Here is a 20958-nt window from a genome sequence, read left to right on the forward strand (position 1 = left end):
AGGCGGGAGCGGTCGCGGGGCGCGCGGGGCCCCGGCCCGCCTGGGAGGCCGGCGCAGCTGCGGGGCCCGGGCCAGTTCCGCCCCGGCCTCCCGGCCTCCCGGCCGCCTTCCCGCCCGCGGTCCCAGCGGCCGCCCAGCCGCCCCGCGCTCCGCTGGAGCCATCCAGGCCTCCGAGTGGCCGAATACCAATGAGGACCGGGCCGCCGCCGCCCCCCACCCGCCGGCCGTGGCTGCGGGCGTGCAACGCCGCTGAGAGCTGGGCCCCGGCCAGGGGGCGGGGTCGGCGGGGCCTTCCTCCCCTCCCCCGGCCCTGGAGGGCCTAGTACTGACTGTCTGCACCCCCGGTTCCCCTGGCCTGGCCTGGCCTGGCGAGGGCGGGGCTGGAAGCCCTCCGCGCACACGCTTGCTGACCTCTCGAGTAACGCGGGGCCCAGCGCGGGAGGGGAAGGCGCGCTCCGCAGCCGAGCGGGAGCGCGCGCTTCCGGCAGGGCCGCGACCGGCCCCGGGGGCTCCGGAGCGCAGAGCGGAAGCCGGCGACCCCACCCAGATCCCGTCTCCGGCCGGCCAGCCCGGGGGACAGCGGCGGCGGCCAGGGCCCGGGGAAGCCAGGTGTGCGGGCGCTAGGGCCGGCCGAGCAGCGACAGAGGCGGAGCCGCCCCGCCCGGCCGCGCACCCGCAGAGGCGCGGGGCCCGCGGCCCGAAGCCCTCCCGGCCGGAGCTGCGCAGCGCCGCCGCCTCGGAGGCCTGCAGGATGGTCTGGCGCTCCTCGGGCGCGGAGTCCGTGGACAAGGGATGCACCTGCACGATGTGCGGCTGGATGGCGCCGACCTTGAGCGTGGCCAGCGCGGCCCCGCGCACCGTGCCCACCGGGCCGCGCCCGCTGCAGCCTTAGTGCATCAGGTACGCGCCCCGCCAGCGCGGCGGGTGGTTGGGCCGCGGCTCTCGGCTGCCGGGCGGCGGCGGCGGCGGGAAGGAGAGGCCCCGGGCTCTAGGCAGCGCTCGTCGACCTCCGCGGGCCCCACGGCTCCCCTGGGGAAAGCGGGGCATCGCGTAGGAAGGGACAAAGGACCGCGCTGGAGCCGGTAGAGGGCCAGCCGCCTGCGTCTGGGCTCCCCAGCCGCGCAGCTTGGCCCTCCTGTCCCGTGCTCCCCAGTCTCCCCTTCGATCTCTCATTCTCGCCACCCGCTTCCACCCAAACTCCCAGCCCTCAGCCCCTGCCTGGCCCGCGTCCCTACCTCCACTCCCCGGCACCTGTTTGTTTTTTGAGACTTTATTTATTTGAGAGAGAAAGAGAGAGCGAGCAAGCGGGGGGTGGGGGAGGGCAGAGGGAGAGGGAGAAGCCTGCTGCTGGCTGAGCAGGGAGTCCGATGCTGGGATGGATCCCGGGGCCTGGAGATCTTGACCCCGCTGAAGGCAGACGCTTCACCGACAGAGCCACTCCGGCACCCCATCAGTTGCCACTTTGAATAAGTCCTGCAAGTACTAGAATACTCCCTTGGTGACAGTTTCCCAGGGGAAAATGTTGAGTCCAGGGTTCCTGTTGCTGATGGGGTCCGGGTCCTGGGGTAGCATTAAAGGACGCCAATTCCCATTTAGGCCCGAATTGGTTGCTGTATCAGTTCCGTGTAGACCAGGATTAAGAATGCACAAATATACAGGGTGAATATGAGGACCAGGCTAACTCTGAATGTTCTGGGAAAAAAGGGGGACCCTTGCTCTTTAGAATGTGAAAAAGATATTTTATTTAAGAAATACTAGATATTACAGGACATGGAAAGTATCCGTGATCGGAGTTTCTACAAATCAGCTGTATGCTCATAATTCGGTTTATATTCTGATACACTGTTTGGGGCCCAGGAGAACACACCAGTAATAACAGGTCCTTCGGTGTGCCTTGGGTGTAGTAGGAAAATTAGAGTTCAAAGCCAATGGCCGAGAAAGAGTTTTTGACCCATCTTTAGTGCAAAAAGGTGGTTTTATTAAAGCACGGGGACAGGACCCTTGGGCAGAAAGAGCTGCCCTGGGGTCATGAGGAGTGGCCCATGACATACTTTCAAGTTGGGAGGGGGTTAGGGGTAGCATAAATCTCCAAGGAATTTTGGAAGCAAGGTTTCCAGGACCTTGAGGGGGCTGGCTATTGTTGGGAAAAGGTGGTTTATTACCGTCTAATAAAACCTGAGTCATGAGACCCGTCAGATGTATATCGGTGGGTTATATGCTTGGGGGATGATTGCCAACATGTATCTTGGGAGGGGTGTGGGGGGCTGTTAGAGTTACAGGAAGTTTCCAAAGGAATTTTTGTATGTTGAAGTAGGCCTACAGGGTCTTGGGGGTTGGGCTAAGATGGCCTTTTGCCCTTAGCAAAGTGTCAACGTCTGTAGAGGAATGTCACTCTGCCTGTTTAAGGACTTGTCAGCGGGCTGTACATAGTCAGGAAATATGATCATTTTTCTTCTGCCTTTCTTTCCCACATCATTAGGCACTGATACCAATTTCTTTCCTTACAGCTAATGTTACCTTTTATTGGCTTGGTGCTCTCTGCCCGATTTCTCCCCTATATTGTTCATATTTTCCCCCCTTATCATTTGTAAGGATCTTAGATGGATTTACGAGAAATGTGCAGAAACTGTCCCATTTAAACTGGAGACTTCTTTCTCCTTTTGCTTGTAGTTTCTGATGAGAACAAAGGCAAAAGACATGTAGAGAAAATGAAATTCCCTACTACTTGCAGCTAGGGGAAAAAAAAAAAAGCATCCTTAACTTGACAGAGGCCAGACCTCCAAAATCCTGTAAGTCCTCTTTACCATAACATATGAAAATCCCTCTACAAACTCCTTCATCTCTATCCCCACTAACTTAAAAGTGCGCAAGCAGTCACTCCTCGCAATCACACTGCACCTCTTTCTGCCCACAGGCCCTGCCACCAAGTTTTACTAAACACAGGTTAGGGTTAGGGCACCTTGGTGGCTCAGGGGGTTAAGTCTGACTCTCGATCTCAGCTTCGCTCTTGATCTCGGGGTCCTGAGTTCAAGCTTCTCGACGTTGGGCTCCACTCTGGGCATAGAGCCTACTTAACAGAAAACACATTTGGCAGTGAAACTATCTCAAGAATTCTTTCGTGACCTTCGGCTCCTGGCCCACATGACATCAGCTTCCCCTGGACAGTGAAGACACTCGCCTTCGTGCACTAGAGTGACTTCCGGGCCTGGAGGTTCTAAATCACTCAGCCCTCTAGCCCATAGGGTTTTTTTTTTTTTTTTTTTAAGATTTTATTTATTTATTTGACAGACAGCCAGCGAGAGAGGGAACACAAGCAGGGAGAGTGGGAGAGGAAGAAGCAGGCTCACAGCGGAGGAGCCTGATGTGGGGCTCGATCCCACAACGCCGGGATCACGCCCTGAGCCAAAGGCAGACGCTTAACGACTGCGCTACCCAGGCGCCCCTAGCCCATAGGGTTTTCTTTTACTCCACACTCATGTCACAAACATACACTTCTATTTACCTCTTTGTATTTAACATGTGTGAGGGTCTTAAAACTTGAGTGAATTAGAGCACAAATGATTGAAACGAAAGTTTCCGTGAGATACTATGTTGTGGGGTATTGGGCACAACAGTTAAGGAATTCATGAGACATTTGAAGGCACCAGTTAGTAATGTCATTGAAGAAGCATGGGGACAGGACCTGGGAGCAGAGAAAGAGGCACTTCAGCTGCGGGAAGCTGCTAGTTACCTGCGGGGTGTGCACGGGGGAGGGGAAACGCAGGGAGTAGCAGATCCTAAGTGTTTCTTTGCATTTCTACTTGTAAAACTGCTTTTGCAGGATTTCTCTGGTGCTTACTCTGTTCGATATTAACTATGGGTGAGACGTCCAGGCCGTCCCAAGACCCTGTAAGAACGCAGCAGCCAGCCCTCATTCGAACTCTGCAGGCTCTAGGTCAGTCGGCCTTCTGGCCAACGGTGAACGTTTTCCTGCTTCTAGCCCTCCTCAGAGGAGACTCAGAAACAATAGCTCTTTTATTTGTATCATTGAGTGTGTTTGTGTTGACAGTGTGAATAAAAGACAGAAGCATCATCCTCCGCAAAGAGATTTTTTTTTTTTTTTTTTTGGGTGCAAAATTGTGGTTTATTAAAGCAGGGGGACAGGACCCGTGGGCAGAAAGAGCTGCTGCACTCCACAGATTTTTTTTTTTTTTTAAGATTTTATTTATTTGACAGAGAGAGACACAGCGAGAGAGGGAACACAAGCAGGGGGAGTGGGAGAGGAAGAAGCAGGCTTCCCGCTGAGCAGGGAGTCCAACGTGGGGCTCGATCCCAGAACCCTGGGATCATGACCTGAGCCGAAGGTGGACGCTTAACGACTGAGCCACCCAGGCGCCCCCACAAAGAGATTTTTAAGTGTCATGTCATTGAAGATGTTTCTTGAATTAGTCCCCATGACAGTTCTGCACTCGGTAACTTTTCACGTGGGTGTAGCTACTTTCTGAAGGGGCGCTTGGGCACGCGAGTGTAAGATGGTAGAGGAGTGTGGATCCCTTCTCGTTTCCCTCGTTCTTCTCAGCTTCGGCACCTGCTGTGAACACCGCTTGAGGGTCCTCTCTGTGTGCTGACCTGCGCGTCACTTTAGATCGACTCTAGGTCAGACAACCTGGGTGAAAACCTGATCCCTTCCATGCTCCTGGATGTTTGACAAAATCTTCTCATAATAGTAATAATGTGTTTGCTCTCTAGAGTGCTAGTACGTATTTTCCGTGAATTGATGAAAAACTGTTCGATGCTCTCTAGGAAGGAGGAAGTGCTGAGACAGGACGCTTGGCTTTCTTGCCCTTCCAGTAGGACCTGTAACTGTTATAAAAGCCACTCAGTCCCGAGTCCTCCGAGAACTCTTGCCATGGGTTCTACCTCTGTTATTCAGAAATGTTTCCCTTGGCGCACAGGCTGCTGCCTTGTTAGGAGTGCGGACTCCCATTGAACCCCAGGACTCCTGAACGGAGTCTGCATTTTCACATCGCCAGCGCACTGTTGTGAAATTCTGTCACTTTAGAATGTGATCGGTACGTGTGTAACCCACTGAAATAGTCCACCTAAGAAGTAGATGCATCTAGGGGCGCCTGGGTGGCTCAGTCGGGGAAGCGTCTGCCTTCGGCTCAGGTCATGGTCGCAGGGTCCTGGGATCGAGTCCCACGTCGGGCTCCCTGCTCCGCGGGAGTCCGCTTCTCCCTCTGCCTCTGCCCCTACCACCCTGTTTGCACTCTCTCTCCTTTTCTTTCAAATACATAAAATCTTAAAAAAAAAAAAAAAAAGACACAACCTATAATGTAGGATATAAATTCAGTACTTAATAATTTGCTATGCCTCTGTCGATGCCTTCATTTTACAAATTATCTCGGATGAATACACGGTATTTATAGTGGTTTTCTGGATCATATGCCATCCTCTTGCCTCCAACGTAGAGAACACATTAGAGCATATTACTGTGTTAGAAATTATCTTCATGCCTCAAGGAGGAAACTCACCTGAGCCAGAACCAGTTCTAATAAAACTCGGCTGAAAGGAGTTCACTCCTTGGGGAATCAGAGAGAAACCACACCACATGGGATTGTGACACCAAGGAAACTGGATTTGCAGCAAATAAGGAGACCGCAGGCAGAGTAACTTCCAAAGGAGACGCAGAGCAAGGGGGAATGGTTTCCTATCGCATGGGGTTAGGGTGGATATTCAGAAAGTGGCGCCTTGTCATCTTACGTAGAGCTGGGCATAGGGTGGCACAGGTGCCTCCAGAAAACACTTTTCTACTTGCTTTGCACGTATGTAAATGAGCTTTGTGCTCCTCCTCGGGTGGAGAGTTTAATACTATAGTGACATAAAGGGAGCTAGGTCATTCCACGGTTACTCCGTGATCCTTCTGCGTAGGTGTCATTGGGGTTAAGCTCAAACTGGGCAGGGCCAAGCTCTTCCTCAGGGCAGTCAGTACCCTTTGTTGCATAGTTTCTGTTTCTCTCTTAGGAGACTCTGGCCGTGGGGGGTTTTGAATAAAGTAAAAGATAAGGCGGAAACAAGAGGTTAAGTAAAATGTGGGACACAGGTCGGAGGGTCCTAGCAGGTGAGCAGTAAAAGTCAGGTCGTGGGTCTAGCTGGTGACACTAACTCCCTCTTGATCTTAGGTACCACTGTGAACTCTGTTGATGGCCACTTGGTGACTGTGGTATTTCTTGCAGGGACTCCTGACATTCGGGGACGTGGCCATAGAATTCTCCCAGGAGGAGTGGCGATGCCTGAGCCACACGCAGCGGGAACTGTACAGGGACGTGATGCTGGAGAACTACGGACACCTCCTGTTCTTGGGTGAGGATGACTCCTTCCAGATTTCCCAAGCCCCACTCGGGGTTTCATTCTTCCTTTATTTTTGTTTTGTTTTTAGGATTTTGTTTATTAGAGAGAGAGAGAGAGCAAGCAAGCGAGAGAGGGAGCCTGAGCGGAGGAGTGGGGCAGAAGGAGAGAGAGAAGCAGACTTCCTGCTGAGCAAGGAGCCAGATGTGGGGCTTGATCCCAGGACCCTGAGATCATGACCTGAGCCAAAGGCAGACGCTTAACCCACTGAGCCACCCAGGCGCCTCTCATTCTTTCCGGTGGACTGTCTCTTGGAAGGTTCCCCCATGAATGACTGGAATTCAGATCCAGGCAGTGAGGAAAATCAGTAGGGGTTTGTAGAGGTAGAGAAAAGTCTTCATGTTGTGTCCTTTTTCAGCTTTACCTTCTCCTTCCTTAAGGGAACAGCATCATTTCTGTAGATTAGTGGCACCCTAAACAGTGAGTGGCTAAAAATGGTACTGCCCACATCTGCTCCAATCTCCACTCCTTATTGTCTGGTACGTGGAGGTGGAGGTCAGGATGTGAACATTGGAAGTGCCTCCTGTGTCTTCTAAAGAGCTGTTGGTCAGGAGCATTTGGGAAGTCATTTTCTAGATGCTACAGATGTCCTGTCTTCTTCACTGAGCACGATATTGGGTTGATCATCTCCAGCAGTACTCATATTCATTCCTTTTTTCTAATAACCAGGTCTCATTGCGTCAAAGCCAGACCTGGTCTCCTGTTTGGAGCAAAAGAAGGAGCCTTGGGATCTGAAGAGAAGGAAGACAGTAGTCATCCACTCAGGTAGGTGGCAATGAATGAAGCAGATGGCAGAGGTGAGGTGCAAAAGTGAAGGAGGACGATGACCTTAAAATGTGGTTTCAGTAGCTTTCCTGGAATGGAAATAATCCTGAGAAACCTACTTCTATTTTTTTCCCTCTCACAGAGGGACATCTGCTAGCCAACATTATCAAGCTCTCTAGGGATTCTCCTTCAGCTCCAGTGATGGTCCATCACATGCACAGGGAGGGTAGGAGACTCTCCTTGGAGTGGGAGGGCCTCCATTATCTGAGAGCTTCCATATTGCTGTGAGGGCCCTGCAAAAATCTCCCTATTTCTGAGAAACTCTACTCTAAGCCCTTTCTTTTCTTTTTTTAAGATTTTATTATATTTTTTGAAGAGAGAGAGAGGGAACACAAGCAGGGGGTGGGAGAGGGAGAAACAGGCTTCCCGCCAAGCAGGATGGGGGCTCAATCCCTGGACCCTGGGATCATGACCTGAGCCAAAGGCAGATGCTTAACGACTGAGCCACCCAGCTGCCCCTTGCTAAGCCCTTTCTAAATTCTGTTTGCCTCGTGTAAAAAGTGTGTCAGCGTAATTATAGGCATCTTGGGTTGGGTGCAGAAATCCCGGGAACACTGGAGACAGACATCCCATGTTTTCTGGTTTATGCTTTCCAGTGTTACGGAAGGTTTAATCTTAATTGTACAAAATTGAGACTCAGTAATTTCATCAGCAAAAAAGCACCTCCCGAAAATATGAAAATCTAACCCTTTATTTCACTTGAAAAGTTAGTTTTTCTTTGTATGAACTGAAATTAGAAATTACCACTCTGTTTTCCATTCCTCAGTGGTGAAATAATGTAGTGTATCTGTTTGTATCCTAGAATGCCTACCTAAGTTAATGCCGCAGGAGAACTAGAACATTCAGACCTTAGAACTCACATCCTGTAATAAATTCTCAGTTGTTACCTTATTTCTTAACAACTGGATCATTTTCTACTTTCGTCTTGTGTGATAGGCATCTCCTGTGACTTTGTCCTGTGTGTTTTCACTTTCTTATTCGTTGTATACGAGATTGAGCTCTCAGTTTTTAGATCAGAAGTTCTGACAGGACATGGGCATGTGCTTTATAAGAAGTGAGGTAGATAATTAGTAAAATCCCCATATTTTTTAGAAGATTTTCTTTATTTATTAATGAGAGACAGAGAGAAGGAGGGAGGGAGGCAGAGGGAGAAGTAGGCTCCCTGCTATGTGGGCCTCGATTCCAGGACCCTGGGATCATGACCTGAGCTGAAGGCAGACACTTAACCGACTGAGCCACCCAGGCGCCTGTAAAATCCCCGTATTTAAAAAAAAAACAAAAAAATTGTTCATAAATGTAATTTTACTTCAGGGAAAATTAATCATTGGGTTTTTCTTTTACTTTCCTCAAAATGTATCTGAAATTTTTTTCTTTTTTTAGATTTTATTTAACAGAGAGAGAGAAGGAGTACTGGCGCGTGCGAACAATCAGGGGAAGGGGCAGCAGAGGGAGAAGCAGGCTCCCCTCTGAGCAGGGAGCCCTGATGCGGGGCTCAGTCCTTGATTTATCCTTTTTAGAATTTACTGAGCAAATTTGTGTCTTTTTTCCACGTAGGTCACTCTCTCCTTATGGGGTCCCCTTAGTGTACATATTGGACCACTTGTTGGTGTCCCACGAGTCCCTTAGACTCCGTCCTTTCCCACGTATTTCTTTGCTCCTCTCAACATAGAATTTCAAACCAGGGGGGCGCCTGGGTGGCACAGCGGTTAAGCATCTGCCTTCGGTTCAGGGCGTGATCCCAGAGTCCTGGGATCGAGCCCCGCATCAGGCTCCTCCGCTATGAGCCTGTTTCTTCCTCTCCCACTCCCCCTGCTTGTGTCCCCTCTCTCGCTGGCTGTCTCTATCTCTGTCAAATAAATAAATAAAATCTTTAAAAAAAAAAAAAAGAATTTCAAACCAGGGGTCTTTATGTTGTTTGATTCTTTTTCTACTTGGTCAAATCACTTGCTGACCACTTAGTGTGTTTTCAAATTCAGTGATTGTACTCTTTGGCTCCCAATTTCTAGTTCATTATTGTTATACTTCCTGTTTCTTTGGGTTTCCATTTTGGTCATGCGTACTTTTCCTGATACCGCGTAGTTCCCCGTTTTCTCTTCTTCCTCCGTGAGCTTTAGGATGGTTATTAGAATTCTTTGTCAGGCAATTAATTGTTTGTTTGTTGGCAATTAAGAAGTCTTTATTAACGTCAGGCCAGTTTTGGAGATTCATGTCGTTCCTCTGATGGGAACACATATTTCTCTTTCTCTGTGTACCTTGTGAGCTTTCGGTGATTTGGGGGAATTTAAAAAACAGCCCGTGGGCCCAGAGTTACAGACTTGCTTGCTTTAGGAGAACACAAATAATAGTAATTCTGGGGTCTGTCACGCATGTTCTGGGCATTTGTCTTGTCTGGGTTTTTGTGATTTCCCAGTTTAAGAAAGTGGGGTTACTTTAGAATGCGTGATACCTCCCTCTGTCTGTCTCAGCTCTGTAGTCTCTCTATTGTTTGAACAAAGGCTCACCTTTGAGCAGCCAACACAGCGCATCCGGATGGCGCTCTCATTCCCTGTGCCTCCCATGTCATGCGTGACAGAAACAAGGCCCTCAGGCAGCTGAAAAGAACCCACATCATGACCATGTAGGCAGCTCGTTTGTTCTCTCCTGAGGGGAGGGAAGAGTTTTCTCACAGAGTTGCCGTGGAGTGTCAGGGAGGGTGAGCCGCTGCTGGGGGCAAGTGTCACAAACTTCCCTTGTCTCTTCCATGTGGCTCTTTGTCATTTGTCCTTGTCTGGGGGTGCTGTGTTCTCCTAGCTGGCTTCTGGAACATTCTATAAGGTAATTTACTTTTGTCAAATCTGTTCTTGTCTCCACGGAGGAGCAAAGTCCTGAAGCTTCCTATTTCTCCGTTCTGCTGCTGTCCTAGGATGGATATTAATTTTGCACATTAGCATGTTAACATATATGCACGCCTGACTTCAGGAAGTGGGATAGCTTATTTTAAATCTTGTAGTTGTGTCTTTCCACGACACCTTAAGCTTGTTGGTAAAGACAGGCAAAGAATGGGGGCGCCTGGGTGGCACAGTGGTTAAGCGTCTGACTTCAGCTCAGGGTGTGATCCTGGCGTTATGGGATCGAGCCCCACATCAGGCTCTTCCGCTATGAGCCTGCTTCTTCCTCTCCCACTCCCCCTGCTTGTGTTCCCTCTCTCGCTGGCTGTCTCTCTCTCTGTCAAATAAATAAAATCTTAAAAAAAAAAAAAAAAAAGACAAGCAAAGAAGATTCGTTCCGTGGAAGGGTATGCAGACATACCCCAGGGTGGGAACACCTGAGTATTCACACTTAGTGAATGACTGGGAAGGTGATGGGGGCAAGTAATGAGGGGCAGGACGGATGTCATGGTGGATATAACCAAACTGGGACACTTACCCATAATGAAATCTTACTGCCAGAAGAGATCAAGGATGTACAACAATTGGGGGAAACCCCACCTTGAGTCAGTCACATTTGCCGAACGATGTCTTTGAACGCAAGGACCCAAATCCGTTGTCTAAAAACACATATGTATTTTCTGAAAGGATGTTTGTTAATTCCGGAAAGTCACCTAGTGCATGTTAAAAGTAATCCTTCAAACCATTTCAAATATAAAATTGGATTAATCAAGCAATGAAATATTTCTGAAACTTTTGAGACATTTAAAAATGAAGATAAAAATTATAAATATGACGTCACCCCCTGTGGTAAATATTTGTTATGTCTCGTGGGCTAAAAATAAATGTTTCCCTATGTACATGTATGTATATGTATATGTTTACGTATTGTGTATAAGTACACACAGAAACATAAATTATGTTTGTTTTCCATGAGATAGAGTATTGAAATCCTGTACGTTGAGACAAGATCAGGCGTGTTCAGCGTGGTCTGTCCGTAGACGAAATCGTGTACATTTAGATCTTGACAAATAGCACTACTCGTAATAGTGACAAACTCATTTAGTTTTAAAGATTATTCAATAAAATATTTATTTTGCCATGCCGGTTGGTTGGTTATCACTATATGGATTGTTTTGTTTTGTTTTGTTTTCTTTTTTTCAATGTCATCCTCAGGGTTTAGTTCTATCCCTAGGAAAATTCCAGTGGAATACAGTGAAGCAAAGTTGAGTGCTACCAGGAACATTTGGTTTATTTATGTTTAAAACTCTAATGGAGGGGCGCCTGGGTGGCACAGCGGTTAAGCGTCTGCCTTCGGCTCAGGGCGTGATCCCGGCGTTATGGGATCGAGCCCCACATCAGGCTCTTCCGCTATGAGCCTGCTTCTTCCTCTCCCACTCCCCCTGCTTGTGTTCCCTCTCTCGCTGGCCGTCTCTATCTCTGTCGAATAAATAAATAAAATCTTTTAAAAAAAATAACTAAAAAAAAAAAAAACCTCTAATGGAGATAGTAGGGCTTGGATATACCACATTTTTATGTTTTTCCTAACACCCTCTGTATTTTTTAAAAATTTGTTTCTTGTGTTTTCCTACAGGCATTTTAAGAAAATAATTCTGCATTTCCTTCTTTTCTGTGAACTCAGTACCAAATTGCTTTAGCTAGAAATTAAAGCATGCTTTGAAAATCTAGTCCTTCCTACATTTATTTTTTTTATTTTTATTTTTTTGGAGGCCCCGCTGGGATACGAACCCAGTCCTTCCTACATTTAATCTCACCTTGTCACTATGTGTACTCTATGACACTTACCTTTTCACATCTGTGTCTTTGCTTTTGAGTATTTAAAAAAATTTTTTATTTTATTTTTATTTTTAAGATTAGCAGGTCAACATCTTTTTTTTTTTTTTTTAAAGACCCCATTTCCTAGCAACGTCTATCTACCCCTAACGCAGGGCTCGAACTCGTAACCCCTAGATCAAGAGTTGCATGCTCCACAGACTGAGCCAGAGAGGCTCCCCATGTTGAGTACTTTTTAATGTCAAGTCACACGTACAGAACGTAAGTGAACCGCGCCATGGAATTTCACAAACCGATCCCATCTCTATAAGCCCCTGAGGTCAAGAAAACAGTATTATTTGTGCTCTTCCCTTCCCCTCCAGCTCCTCGGTAACTTTCCCCAAAGCTCTGCACTCTTTTAACATGTAGGGCAAGAGATCGCTGTGCTCATATTGTACTTTCTGTAAATGTGATCAGGCAGTGGGAACTCTTGGATTTAGCTTTTTCTTTCTTTCTTTTTTTTTTTTAAGATTTTTTATTTATTTATGTGACAGAGATAGAGACAGCCAGCGAGAGAGGGAACACAAGCAGGGGGAGTGGGAGAGGAAGAAGCAGGCTCCCAGCGGAGGAGCGCGATGTGGGACTCGATCCCATAACGCTGGGATCACGCCCTGAGCCCAAGGCAGCCGCTTAACAACTGCGCTACCCAGGCGCCCCTTGGATTTAGCTTTTTCTTTCTTTCTGTTTGTGAGTTGATCTGTGTTCCTGCGGGTTGCTGTCCTTCGTTCTTTAGAATTGATCAGTAGGATTCCATTGTGGGAATATCAAGTGATCGCATCATTCTGTTAACGGGAGGGGTGTTTCTCAGTGCAGGACTGTCAAGAATAGTACTTGGAAAACCGGTAATTTGTCTTTCGTGAAACACGCACACATCTGCCGGGTGTTTATGTGACAGGATTGTTGGGAAATATGTTTAGATCTGTTCAGCTTTACGAGATACTACCAGACTCTTCCCCAATCACTTGTACCCATTTTCACATCCACCAGCGGCGTACGGGATTTCTAGCGTACCCACATACTTTCCAAAACGTGGTGATTTCTGTGATTTTGACGTTGAGCTCCTGTTCGTTATATGATGTCACAAAGTCGTGGTTGTATTTGCTTTTTTGTTGTTGTTACTTCTTGTTACTACAGATTTGGGCATTAACCTTTGGATAATCTCTTTTTCAGAGTGTCTAGTGGGTTACCGTGACTATTTTTTCTATTTCGGTATCTTTTTGGGGGGGCTTTGTGGTTCTATATGTATTATGAGAATGAGTCCTTTGTCTCCTCTCCCACTCTGCCTCTGTTTCTGTCTCTTGAGCTTGTGATGCAGAGAAGTTCCTAATGTGATCCGGTTTGTCATTTCACCCTTTGTGGTTAGTGTTTCTTTATCATTTTTAGAAATTTCTCATATACTATGACCACAGAGATAGAATCTGTGTTTTTCTAAAAATATAATTATCTTTACAATATCGATCAGAAGTGTATTAAAAATCAATGTTCTCTAGTTTGTGTAGTGACTGAGGTGTTCTATTCTTTTTCTTTTTTTCCCCACATGGCTAACGAATTGAAGTGTATTCTGGAAATGTTATATTGTGCTTGCTTTTCATGTGCTTTAACTAGACATTTCTTTTTTTTTTTTTTTTAAGATTTTATTTATTTATTTGACAGAGAGCCAGCGAGAGAGGGAACACAAGCAGGGGGAGTGGGAGAGGGAGAAGCAGGCTTCCCGCCGAGCAGGGAGCCCGATGCGAGGCTCGATCCCAGGACCCTGGGATCATGACCTGAGCCGAAGGCAGACGCTTAACCGACTGAGCCCCCCCAGGCGCCCCTAACTTTCTTCACATGGGTTAATGGCACCGCAGTCTTTGAGCAGACCTCTCCTGTGATTTGTCTCCATCTTTTCGTGCCTCTAGTGGTATTAAGCAATCTCCCAGGACCATACATCCAATGTCACTTTTCATGTCAAAACCCTCCATGCACCTCTTTGCTCGGATGAATGATTATTCCTACGTCCTGTAGCAGAATGGCGTCCAGAGGCCATTGGCAGTAGCAGTCATTTACTTGTTGTAGATTGTGGTCAGAATCTTGGCAAACTGATAGCCGGTTTACCGTTCTCTCTCTCCTTTCTTCACTGGAAGTAAGTTAAGTTTTACAGACTTTATTGCCTAATGCACGAGTATACTCAAGTCATTGGACATTGTCTCTAAAGAGGCCCCACCCACAGTGACAGCTTTTGGGTAAAAAGATGTCTGCCATGATGTTGGATGAACGCTTCTTTGGTATGTTTACAGAGTGGCCAGGGGTGGCCATTGTGGTACAGGTGGGTCTTCTTATCCTCCGGACCATTCATGTTAGCCCTAGGGACTCCGTTTGGAGGGAGGTTAGAGTATCAGCTTCCAGGTTCATTGACTTTTAAATTTCCCTCTGTGTTCACTACCAAGTGAGCAGCAGCAGATCATGAAGAAAACGTATTTCGGGTACTGTTCTGGAGGTCTTACCAAAATCATACATTTGCTCTGTGCGGCGTCGTTACTATTCCTTGAAGTCGTGCCGTGAGCTCATGATCCGGATCAGCGGTCCGGTGATTTTCATCCGCTCCAGGCACAAAGGGTCGGTCAGCTGTAGTCACAAGACCAACATTTCCTCCAGGTCTTCATCCGTGAAGTTCAGAGCCACCCAAAGTGCTTTTGTCATTGTGACCACCTCTCCTTCATTTTGCAAAATCCCCTTCATCTTCTGTGTCTGTGTTGCTCTTTATAATATTCCCCGTTGATGGGTGGTGAGCACCTGTCCCCTAATTCCTGTGTGCTTCCCAGTTCTCAGCCCTGTCCCCGTCATGAGCCATGGTTCCACTGTTGCCAGGACCTGCCGTGCGTTGGTTGGGAGCACAAAATCCTCTCGTCGGATATGTGTACGTTGTGTGCTTTCACACGGTTTAGATGTTTCTTCACCCATCTCCCTTAGGAAGTTCGCTACGGGAACTTAAGGTAGACCTTCATGGGTACTGGGATTTGTTAACCTGGTTGAGTGCAAGACCCACAGGGACAGTGCAGAAGCGAACGCTACAGCTCACCCACGTCTTCTGCATTGTATCCTGCTAGTTACAGGCCAGTTAAATATATCAGATTTCAGCTTTTCATACATTATTTTATATTTATTATTATTTTATTTATTCATTTATTTATATTTATTTTTAGTTTTATTTATTTTACAGAGAGAGAACGTGCGAGCACAGGGTGGGGGGGGGTGGGATGGGGAGAGGGAGAGAATCTCAAGCAGACTTTGTGCAGAGCCCTGAGCACGGAGTCTGTTGAGGGACCTGACCCCATGACCCTGAGATGAGCCAAAATCAAGAGTCAGACGCTTAACCAACTGAGCCACCCAGGCGACCCAAACTGGATAGATTTGATCCCAGATCCTGTGTCCGGTTAATTAGTCAATCTGACACAAGGTGGTGTACGGAGGGGGAAATTAGGCAGAAGCCAAGCTGCGGTCAAACCGAGTGGTGGATATCGTTGGGAGATAGTCTATGGTTTTAAGTTTCTCCGTGTGTTAAGGATAGAGGCATTGGAAGTTTCTGTTCTTAATTGTCGTTCCTCTGATGTACGTGTATTAAAAAGCTTTGGAATATAGTGATACTATCTTGCCCTTGGGTAGAGGACAGATTTGTTTACTGTAGAGGAGAACAGAGATGTCTCCTCCTATGGTAAAGGTTCGGGAAGGTGTGCCGTACGCTCCTTCAAGATGCTGGTGTTTCCTATGCTCAGGGTCTCACAGATGAGACACAAACCCACCGCGTGGCCGGCGGCGTCTACGTGTATCAGCTGGGGGTGGGCAGCTGGCAAGTGAAATGGAATCAGTGTGATGAAGAAGGTTAAGCTGTTTGATGTGTCATGAGCTGTGAGATCCCGGGACCTTAATCTGGGAGCCCTCTGTCTTCTGCCGCGGATTGTTACAGGCAAACTTACTCCATCAGAGAATGTGTGCAACATGGAATTTTTATACTTCTTGGAATTATCCATGGACCTTATTCAAAATGAAACAGATATTTATGGGTCTGTTTCTGCTTTTATCTGTTCGCTCGTTTGTTCGTTAGATTGCACCTGTAAGTGAAATCATACGGTATTGGTCTTTCTTTGCCTCATGTATCTCAGTACCACAGAACTTTCTAGGTCTACGCACATTGTCATAAATGGCAAGAAACAACAACAAAAAGCAGCAACAGATCCATTACAAACAAAACAAAACAGAAAACCCAAACTGCTATTTACTGGAGGGGAATGGAGAGGGAAGAGGGGCAAACTGGGTAAAGGGGAGTGGAAGGTACAGGCTCTCAGTTCTGGAATTAGTAAGTCATGGGGTTGAAGGACACAGCAGAGGGGATATGGTCAGTGGTATTGTATGGTGCCAGATAGGAGCGACGCTTGTGATGGAGAACCATTTATGCAAATGGATGTCCGTAGAAAACCAGCAGCAACACCTGTATGGAATAATCTAGACTTTTTTGTTCCTGCATTGTGTTTCTCCTACTTCGGTACCAGGGTAATAATGCTGGGCTTCATAAAATGATTTTGAATGTTTTCCCACCATTCCACTGTTTGTAGAATTTTGATGAAGATTGTCATTATTATTATTTTTTTTAATGTTTGATAGAATTAACCAGTGAGGGTATGTGGTCTTGGGTTTTTCTGTGCTGTTTTTTTATTCCGCATTCAACTTTCATTCTTGTTATTGGTCTGAGAAGACCTATTTCTTGGATTTAAGATTCATATTTCAATCTTGGTAACTTATGTATTTTTAGGAATTATCTTGTTTTTTTTTTAAGTTCTCTGATTTGTTAGTGTGTGTTTATAGCAATCTGTTATCACACTACATATTTCTGTAGCTATCTGTTGTGTTTTCTGTTCCATTTCTCATTTTGCTTTTTGAGACTTCCCTCCTTTATTCTTAGGTAATGTAGTAAAATTTTGATTATTTTTTGGAAAATCCAGGCATTAATTTCAACATTATATTATTATTTATTACAGTCTCTAGTTTGTTTATTTCTGATATGTCTTTGTTATTTCCTTCCTTCACTGAATTTCAGCTAAGTTTTTTTTTTTCTAGTTCCTTGTCTTGTAATGTTAAGAAGAAAGGTTGCGGGCGCCTGGGTGGCTCGGTCGGTTAAGCATCTGACTCTTGATCTCAGCTTAGGTCTTGATCTCAGGGTCTTGGGTTCAGGACTCGGGGAGCTGTTTAGGCTCCATGGTAGGCGTGGAAACTACTTCTAAGAAAGAAAAAAAAAAGAGGAGAAAAAAAGTTGAAAAAAGCAACTTAACTCAAGCATTTATAGCATAAAAAATTTTGAAAATGGAGTGTCTGGTAGAAAAACTTAGTAGAAATAAGTAATACTAGTAATGACCACAAAATAACAAAAGAAGAAATAAGGATTCTTTAGGGTTTTTTGTAGATCATGTCATCTGTAAACAGATAAATTTGCATTTTCCTTTCCAGTTTGGATTCCATTTATGTATTTTTCTTGCCTATTTGTTCAGACTAGAATATCCAGTACTGCGTTGGATGAAAGTGGTGAAGTCCCTTCATTACCTTATTTCTGATCAGACAGGAGAAGCTTACAGTCTTTTCCTGTTAAATATGTTAGATTTCAGCTTTTCATACATAAATGGCCTTTATTAGATTGAGGTGGTTTCCTTTTATTCCTACTTTACTGAGTGTTTTTAATAATGAAATGTTGGCCAATATGCTCATATTCTTGTTCTGTATCAATATGATTGTCATTTTTCATCTTCGTTAATGTGGAGCCTTAAATTTATAGTTTTCCATGTATTTTTTTAAAAGATTTTATCTATCTATCTATCTATCTATCTATCATCTACCTATCTATATTTATCTGTCAGAGAGAGAGAGAGAAATAGAGCACACAAGCAGGCAGAGCAGGCAGAGAGAGAAGCAGGCTCCCCCCCATCAAAGAGCCCGATGCAGGACTCGATCCCAGGACCCTGGGATCATGACCTGAGCCGAAGGCAGACCCTTAACTGACTGAGCCACCCAGGTGCCCCTATAGTTTTTCAGTTGTTAAAACACCCGTGAATCCCGGAAGAATTCCCTGTTAATTATGTTGTAAAATGGTAAATATGCTTTTGGTTCAGTTGGCTTTATTTTATCGTGAACTTTGCATGACTATAGGTGGTAGTTCGTAGACTTCTCTGCTTGGAGGTCTTCCCTTGTCTTTGATAACCTAGTAATGCTGGTGTCACAGAGAGTGTTTTGATAATTTCCCTTCTGTTCACTCCCTAAAAATGTGGGAAGAGATTTGAAGTACTTTCTCATTAAATCTCTGAATTATCCAGTGAATTCATCTGGCACAGGACTTTTCTTTGTTGGGAGTTTTTGATTACTTTTTCAATCTAATTAGTAGTTGCAGATCAGTTGTGACTTTTTATTTTAGTTTTTTTAAGATTTTAAAAATTTATTTATTAGAGAGAGAGAGAGAGAGAGCACCAGCAGGGTGAGCGACAGGCGGAGGGAAAAGCAGGCTCCCCGTAGAGCAGGGAGCCCGATGCGGGACTCGATCCCAGAACCCAGAGATCATGAGCCCAGCCAAAGGCAGACGCTTAACTGCCTGCACCACCCAAGCGCCCCAGTTGTGACTTCTTAAATATTTCTTCATGATGGAGTCTGCCAGGTAGCTTATATCTTTTTGAAATTTATGAACATTTTTGGTCTCTATTTCTTGGCATATAATTACCCATTGTCACCGCTTATTGTGTTTCTGTGGTATCAGTTACATGTCGTTCACGTCTTCACTTCCGATTTTAGTTGGTCTTTCATTCTTTTTTTTTTTTTAAAGATTTTATTTATTTATTTGAGAGAGAGAGAGGGAGAGAGAGAGCATGAGTAGAGGGGAGGGGCAGAGGAAGAGGGAGAAGCAGACTCCCCCCTGAGCAGGGAGCCCGATGCAGGATTTGATCCCAGGACCCTGGGGTCATGACCTGAGCTTGAGGCAGATCTTTAACCGACTGAGCCACCCAGGCGCCTGGTCTTCTTTCATTCTTACCTGATTTTATTAAAGGTCTGTTAATTTTGTTGATCTTCGTTGAAAACCAACTCTCCCAATTGTTGATATTTCTTATTTTTGCTATTTCCTATTTTGTCCATTTCTGTTGAAAACCAACTCTCCCAATTGTTGATATTTTCTAATTTTTGCTATTTCCTATTTTGTCCATTTCTGTTGAAAACCAACTCTCCCAATTGTTGATATTTTCTAATTTTTGCTATTTCCTATTTTGTCCGTTTCTGTTGTATGTTTAAATTTCCTCCGTTCTGCAAATTTTGGGCTCATATGGAACTTTTCCTGATTTTATGAGGTATGGGAAAGTGATGTGTGCTTCAGCATGACAATACTACACAACTGTCTGTTAGGCTATGTGGTCAGTACGTTGTGTGTGAGTTTGTGTGTCCATGGGGGAATGAAGTCCTAATGGTTCCTTCTCAGCCGTCTTGCCGATGTTCTCTGACTGATTCTCAGGTTGTATATTAGAAGTCATCAGTATATTCATCTGAGAGTAGTAAGTGGAATGATTTTACTTTTCTCTTATTTGATATCTTTCAGCCACATCTTCACATGACATCCAGAGCTTCATGCCAAAGCCGAGCATAGAAGCTTCTTTCCAAAAAGTGTCAATGGGTAGACACAAAAGTAGTGACGTTGAGGATTTACACTTAATGATAGACCGGGACAATGATGGGAAGAGTGAAGGGTATCAAAGATGTCATGAAGGACATATCCAAACTCAGACAACTGCCCATAATAAGAATCTCACTGTCCCAAATGGTGAAGGACATAAAACATTTTGGAAAACCTCCCTTTTTAAGTCAGCTGTTTCCAAAAACCAGTGTGATTCTGCAAGTAAAATCTCAAAGCAAATATGCAAACATAAATATTTAGGGAAAGACAATCTGGAAAATCTAGAGAGTTACCTAGTCCATGCTGAAAATAATTATTTGAACCATTTCGAAAAAAGGGTTGGATTGACTGTTCAGGCAAATATTTCCGAAAATCAGAGATTTAAAAGTGAAGAACAAAGTGCTGAGAGGGCTCCACTAGAGAGGTGCTTCACCGAGGAGTCGACCCTACAGAGTGACCAGAGTATTTTCAATGGTGACAGAATTGCTCAATGCACTGAATCTGAGGAAACACTTAACCAGAGCTCAAATGTTAATAAACATCGGAGGGCTCATTTTCCAGGAAACCATTATGAATGTGATAAATGTGGGGAAGTCTTTTATCAAAACTCTAACCTTATTACAAATAAGAGTATGAATATGGGAGAGAATCCTTACCATGAATGTGTGAATGCTCTTAACCAGTCCTCCAATGTCGGCGATCATCAGAGAATTCATGTGGGGAAAAACCCATTTGGATGTAAAAAACCTGGGAACATGTTTAGTCAATCATCAAGACTGAATATACCTAAGACAATCCATACTGGCGAGAAAAGTTACGTTTTTAAGGAATGTGGCAAAGACTTTGACTGGCACTCATCACTACCTCAACATCAGGGAATTCATACTGGAGCGAAACCGTACAGATGTGAAGAATGCGGTAAAACCTTTAAGGTCTGCTCATCAATAAATAGACATAGGCGAATTCATACTGGAGAGAAACCTTACAAATGTGAAGAATGTGGCAAGGCCTTTAACCAGCAGTCAAGCCTTACCGAACATCACCGAATTCATAATGGAGAGAAACCTTACAAATGCGAAGAATGTGGCAAAGCCTTTACCCAGCGCTCACACCTTATTAGTCATCACAGAATCCATACTGGAGAGAAACCTTACCAATGTAAAGAATGTGGCAAGGCCTTTAACCACCACTCAGGCCTTACTCAGCATCACAGAATCCATACTGGAGAGAAACCGTATAAATGTAAAGAATGTGGCAAGGCCTTCAACCATGACTCAAGCCTTACTCAGCATCACAGAATTCATACTGGCGAGAAACCCTACAAATGTAAAGACT

General features: G+C 45.6%; 3 protein-coding genes across 3 annotated transcripts in view; 2 read left to right on the plus strand and 1 right to left on the minus strand.

Annotated features, from left to right (window-relative positions):
* The window catches only part of LOC103657337 (zinc finger protein 91-like), a 686132-nt gene that overhangs the window by 267674 nt on the left and 397500 nt on the right, over positions 1-20958 (minus strand). The window lies entirely within an intron of this gene.
* The window catches only part of LOC103672905 (zinc finger protein 665-like), a 26029-nt gene continuing 5784 nt past the window's right edge, over positions 714-20958 (plus strand). Inside the window, 4 exon segments of the mRNA XM_040633066.1 lie at positions 714-900; positions 6216-6342; positions 7057-7139; positions 20415-20949. Of these exon segments, the coding sequence (XP_040489000.1) occupies positions 793-900; positions 6216-6342; positions 7057-7139; positions 20415-20949 (853 nt within the window). The 5' untranslated portion in view covers positions 714-792.
* The window catches only part of LOC103672925 (zinc finger protein 160-like), a 100893-nt gene continuing 87040 nt past the window's right edge, over positions 7106-20958 (plus strand). Inside the window, exon 1 of the mRNA XM_040632916.1 lies at positions 7106-7152. The gene's annotated coding sequence lies outside the window, so the exon portion shown is untranslated. The remainder of the gene's footprint in view (positions 7153-20958) is intronic.

The sequence above is a fragment of the Ursus maritimus genome, unplaced genomic scaffold (assembly GCF_017311325.1).
Source record: "Ursus maritimus isolate PB19 unplaced genomic scaffold, ASM1731132v1 scaffold_19, whole genome shotgun sequence".
Lineage (NCBI taxonomy): Eukaryota > Metazoa > Chordata > Mammalia > Carnivora > Ursidae > Ursus > Ursus maritimus.